The sequence below is a fragment of the Sorex araneus genome, chromosome 6 (genome assembly GCF_027595985.1).
Source record: "Sorex araneus isolate mSorAra2 chromosome 6, mSorAra2.pri, whole genome shotgun sequence".
Classification (NCBI taxonomy): domain Eukaryota; kingdom Metazoa; phylum Chordata; class Mammalia; order Eulipotyphla; family Soricidae; genus Sorex; species Sorex araneus.
In genome coordinates this window covers 144,808,013-144,813,704 of record NC_073307.1, presented here as the reverse complement: position 1 = coordinate 144,813,704, position 5,692 = coordinate 144,808,013, and the positions used below count along the sequence as shown (strand labels likewise).

The following is a 5,692-nucleotide window of genomic DNA, read 5'->3' as shown; positions in this document are numbered from 1 at the left end:
TCTCCGCTCGGTATTTACACGGGATCTTTAAGCTGCATCCCACTCCCCCCCCCCCCCCGCCCCCTGGAGTAAGTTTGTCATTTTTCAGGTTGGCTGAGGAGGGGGCTTGGCGGGGCGGGGGGGGGCAGGGAGGGAGGGAGGGAGGGCAGGGAGAAGGAACTTAACAAAAACAAACCGGTTCCCACGTAGATAAAAGTCCTGTTATAAGTCTTGTTATTCAGGCATCTTACAGACATCATTAAAGGTAGATACTGACAATGATTGATTTCTTTTCTTATTCGTTTTTTTTTAAGAGGACCTTGAGAAAAAGAGGGGGGAGAGAGACAGAGGGAGAGAGAGAGAAGAGAGAGAAAGAGAGGAGAGAGAAGATAGAGAGAGGAGAGAGAGAAGAGAGGGAGAGAGAGGAGAGAGAGAGGAGAGGTAGAGAGATAGGAGAGAAGGAAAGAAAAAGGGAGAGAGATAGGAGATGGAGAGAGAGAGAGAGAGAGAGAGAGAGAGAGAGAGAGAGAGAGAGAGGAGAGAGGAGAGAGGGGAGGAGAGAGAGGGAGGCAGGGGTGAGTTAAGGGGCGCGCCGGGCCTTCTTCAGCATTAAGTGACACTGGATGGTCTGGATTCGGGTTTTGGCGGGGACAAACTCGGGCTGCAGCTTCAGCGTTGACTCGTACCACACCAGCGCCTTTTCAAACTCTTCCTGCGGGCGGGGCAAAGGGACAGGGTGAGGGGGCGAGGGCCGGTGGAACCCGACAGGCTTCTGCTGTCCGGAAACGCCTGGCCCTGATCCCGCTGCGTTTCCTCAGGAAAAGCGCCGAGGCCTGGAGGGGACCGTCCCTCTGCCCGCGAGCTCTGTGCTCTCCAAGCACTCAGGGGCCAAGGGGACAGAGAGACCCACGCCCCGGGGTCTAGCCCGACAGGGGCTGCCACGGCCAGTGGGGCCGGGTACCCGCTCGCATGCAGGGCCCCGCGCTTGGCGCTCTGGGGAACGTTTCCTTCCTCCCTCCCACCGAAACCTTCAGAATCTTCTAGAACTGCACCCTGTGCCTGCTCATCAACTGCACCTGTGCGGGTCTCTCTACCGTGGCTGGGGAGAGGGGAGTAAACGCCCTCCTCGGGACCCCCACCGCCGGACTGTTCCCTTCTCCCCCCCCCCCCCAAAACAGCGTTTGAGAAACCGCCGGGCACGCTCCAGGTGTTCGTCCCGGCCCGCAGGGGAGAGCCCGCGGCCACTGGCGACAGCGTCCTGCCAGCCCAAGGGGCGGGGGCACATTCATTCAGGGGCTCTGAACACAGACTCGGGGGCCGAAGAAAGAGGCAGAGAGGAAAATCTGCACGTTGAGGAAGAGCGACGGGAGCAGATCCCACCTCGGCCTCTGCAGTGGGCGATGACACCCAGCCCTGAGGGGCTCCTTCGGTTTTTCACCTATACTGGGGGGGGGCAGGGGAGACCCTGGCCACACCCACAGGAGCGGCACCCAGTGTGAGATCAAAGCGGACAGCAGGAATCTCAGTTCGATCTGGCTGGGGGCTGCTTCTGGGGGAGGTGGGGAAGAAGGGTGTGTGGGGGGGTTCCGGGGTACCTCAAGTTCCCAAGTTCCCGGCCGGAAGCCGGGCTTGGAGGCTGGCACTGCCACTCTCTGGTAAGTGGTTCTCCCAGGAAACCAACAGTGTCGGCCTGTGTCAAGGATGCAGGGGCTGGGGGCTCCCACACGCCCAGCGCGGCGGGGTCTCATGCAGGGGCACGGAGAAGGGGGTTCCCCGTAAGGAAGCCTAGCAGCAGACAAACACTTAAGAGAAAACGGGCTCAGCAAGAGCTGCCTGGCCCGGCAAGGCGGCACAGCAAGCACAAACGTGCATGGGGCCCGGGGTGGGGGTGGGGGGGCTTCTAGGGAAGGGCCGCGGGAACAAAGGATGTGCCCAGAACATGCTAAGGACATCTGGGGACAGAGAGATAGTCCAGTGGGTGGGGTGTTGGCCTTGCGTGCTGCAGACCCAGGTTCGAACCCTGGCACCCCTGACGGTTTCCCCGAGCCTTGTCAGGAGTGATCCCTGAGCGCTGAGCCAGGAGGAAGCCCGGAGCACAGCTGGGTGCGGCCCCAAAACAAAACGAAAAAACAAAGAATTCTAAGTAAACCTGGCTCTGGGAGTGTGGAGTCCCGTGCGGTGGGGAGCCGTACATGTAGATGAATGTCATATCTTAGGGAAAAAGGAAAAAAAAAGGCACCGTGCAGGGCAGCAGGAAGGAGACCTTGGCCTAGAGGGAGAGCTGTCCAACCCGGGTTCCATACCTGGCATTGCACCTGGTCCCCAGGTGCCGCCAGGAGCTCTGCTGGGTGTGGCCCCCAAACCAAAACGAAAAACAAAACAAAACAAAAACCCCAAAAACCAAGAATAGCACCCAGCAGACCCCTGATCCAAAGACTTTTTCAACAGTGGTAGCAGTTTTAGATGTGAGACTGCCAGGGGATGTGGGAGAGCATGGACATAGTCCAGGGGTTCTGAATTGGAAGCGGTCCTCAAAAAGAAGGCCTCCCCTAAAATTCACTGGATGGCCCCGCCCCCAGGATACCTAGCTCCGCCCCTCAGACTCGCCCGCCCCCATGGTTTCTAGCCGCGCCCCCACAGCTCGCCCCGCCCCCATGCCAGCTCGCCCCGCCCCCACACGACTCACCATGGCTACATAGACGTTGCCAAGCGTGAAGTGGTTGACCGCGAAGTGGGGGGCGATCTCCACGGCCATGGTGGCCACGATCACGGCGTCGTTCCAGAGCTTGGCGTTGTGCAGGATATTGGCCAGGCTGATGAGGGGCACGTCCTAGGAGGGCGGGCAGAGAGGCGGGAGGGGTGAGGGACTCATTCTCAAGCTCCCTTCTGAGCTGGGGTGGGGGGGAGGGTGAGGGGCAGCCGGGGTGGGGGTGGGGAGAGCTCAGAGGGCTAGCGCCCCGGCCCCGGGTTCCCTGGCACTGTGCCATCCGGGAGGAGTGGCGTGTAGGGCCCCCCCTTTAGCGTCACTGGGTGTGGCCTAAACCAGGCCCTGTCCCCCTCCCCGCCATGCATTTTCCCAAATGGACCCGGGATGTGGCTCCGAGGGAGGGCGTGTCTGGAGTACGTGAGGCCCCAGGGTTTGATTCCCAGCACTGTGCCAGGGGCGGGGGTACTGGAAGCAATCTGCTGAGTGAGTCTGGGGGGTTTGTACATGTCACTGCACTGTCCCTACCGCGGGGAGGAGGGCTGGGCTGGCCACGGAGGGCCACCGTTCCAGCAAGGACAGCTGAGCCCGGAGAAGCAGGGGCTGCATAGTGTGCCCAAGGCCCCAGCGACACCTTGCCTGTGCCCCACCTCACCAGGGCCTTGATGTGTTTTGGGGCAATGAAGGCAGAAAGGGTGCCCGGCGGGTGCTCAGGCTGGCAGCGCACATCTCCGAAGCTCCGGGCCTTCTTTTTAATTTTTTTTGGCTTTTTGGGTCACACCCAGCAATGCTCAGGGGTCACTCCTGGCTCTGCACTCAGGAATTACTCTGGCCCCGAAGCCCCAGGCCTTCTTTAGAGGCATCTGGACCCTGGACCTGGCATTCAGCGCCTTTCCTTTGTGGTGACAGCACCCAGCACTCCGTGCTGCCGTGACAAGAACCCACACCGTTAGTATCACGCCCTCTGGGACCCTTTACATGTGATGGTCCCAGCAGCCACCCATGGTCTAACAGCACACTATGTACCGATTCTCCAGGAGACACTGAGGGAACAGGGAGAGAGAAAAAAAAGAATCTTTGTCGGATGCGCAGCCCCCCCGAAGTGCAGACAGACTACTAGCTGAGGCCACACGGGGTGGGGAAGGCTGGGCTCTGCCCTCCAGTCCAAAAACTGCCTCCTGGGGCTGGAGCAATAGCACAGCGGGTAGGGCATTTACCTTGCACGCGGCCGACCCGTGTTCGAATCCCAGCATCCCATATGGTCCCCCGAGCACCGCCAGGAGTAATTCCTGAGTGCAGAGCCAGGAGTGACCCCTGTGCATCGCCGGGTGTGACCCAAAAACCAAAAACCAAAAAAAAAAAAAAAAACCAAAAAAACAAAAACTGCCTCCCGTGCTCAGGGAGGCCCGAACAGCGCATCAGGCACATGCGGGCACGTGCTGAGAAAGGCCAGTCACTGGCAGGCCGCCTGGGCCCTGACAGGAGCTGTGAGGCTGGCCACACGGGAGAGATCCATCCGCAGGAAGTGGCTCAGGCTTCTGGCTGGTTTGGCCACACATGTGCAGTGCTCAGGGCCTACCCCTGGCTCTGTGCTCAGAGATCAACCTGGCAGGTCGGGGGGGGGGCACTATATGGGGTGCCAGGGTTGAACTCAGGTCCGCAGCACGCTAAGCAAACACTGCACCCCCTATAGTATAGCTCCAATTCCGCCCCTCCCCCACAACCCTCGCTGCCTGCTCTGATTTTTGATTTATTTTTATTTTTTTGCTTTTTGGTTCACATCTGGTGATGCTCAGGGGTTACTCCTGGCTCTGCACTCAGGAATTACTCCTGGAAGTGCTTGGGATACCATATGGGATGCTGGGAATTGAACCTGGGTCGGCCACATGCAAGGCAAACACCCTACTCGCTGTGCCATAGATCCAGCCCTGCGGTGATTTTTTTTTTTTTTTTGAAGAGACTGAAAACAGGCTTCTGTGTGTGGGCTGGAATCCAGCAGGAGTGCCAGGAGCATGTGCTGGTCAGGGGTACAGGCCTTCTGGCCCCGGGTTGTGTATGTGTGTGCGTGTGTGTGTGTGTGTGTGTGTGTGTGTGTGTGTGTGTATGTGTGTAGGTCTGCAAAAGTAGCTGGCGGCCTGGTGTGGCCACTTCGTGTCCTGGTTTTTTTTTTTTTTTTGTGTGTGTGTAGGTCTGCAGAAGTGGCTGGCGGCCCGGTGTGGCCTCTGCGTGTTCTGGGTTGTGTGTGTGTGTGCGTGTGTGTGTGTGTGTGTGTGTGTGTGTGTGTCTGCAGAAGTGGCTGGTGGCCCGGTGTGGCCACTACGTGTCCTCTGCCCTGGGCTGTGTATATGTGTGTGTATGTGTCTGCAGAAGTGTAGCTGGCATCCCTGTGTGGCTGCTGTGTGTACTTTGGGGTGTGTGTGTGTGTGGGGGGGGGCTGTGGCCCTGGCAAGACCCGCCTAGGGTGATCTTGAAGACTTCTCTGGGACCTCGGTTTTCCTCTCCGTCCTGTCCGCACCTTTTGCCACTGCTTTCTGGCTCAGTCTGGGGAAGGCTGCGGGAACCTCAGAATAAACCACCGAGAAAGGGGAGTGACGGTGCAGCTGGTGGGGCACTTGCCTTGCATGCAGCCAACCTGGGTTCAATCTCCGACACACCGTATGTTCCCCTGAGCCACAAGTGATCCCTGAGCACAGCTGGGTATGGCCCAAAAAACGGGGGAAAAAAAACCAAACCAACAAACCTCAAACAACAACAACAACAGCAACAAACCCAAAATCTCCCCGAGGACTCCAGTGGGAAAGGCCTTGAAGGGCCAGAGCTCCGGGCCCCCGCTTCCCACTCACCTTCATCTGATGGGGGGCGTAATGCAGGGCCTGGCGGAGGCAGTCGATGGCCTTCTTCCCCTGGCCTCGCACTCTCCAGTACAGGGCGGCCATGCTGGACAGGACCCAGGACGTCTGGTTCTGCAAAGGAAGGGCCAGCTGAGGCTGCTGTCGCTTCAGCCTGTCA

General features: G+C 59.1%; 1 protein-coding gene across 2 annotated transcripts in view; it reads right to left on the bottom strand.

Annotated features, from left to right (window-relative positions):
• Nucleotides 1-321: 321 nt before the first annotated feature.
• Nucleotides 322-5,692, bottom strand: part of TTC17 (tetratricopeptide repeat domain 17) — a 114,618-nt gene continuing 109,247 nt past the window's right edge. For both annotated transcript variants that reach the window (XM_055141427.1, XM_055141428.1), the window contains 3 exons: nucleotides 5,527-5,646; nucleotides 2,666-2,809; nucleotides 322-691 (listed from right to left, as the gene is read on the bottom strand). In XM_055141427.1, the coding sequence (XP_054997402.1) occupies nucleotides 560-691; nucleotides 2,666-2,809; nucleotides 5,527-5,646 (396 nt within the window). In that variant the 3' untranslated portion in view covers nucleotides 322-559. The remainder of the gene's footprint in view (nucleotides 692-2,665; nucleotides 2,810-5,526; nucleotides 5,647-5,692) is intronic.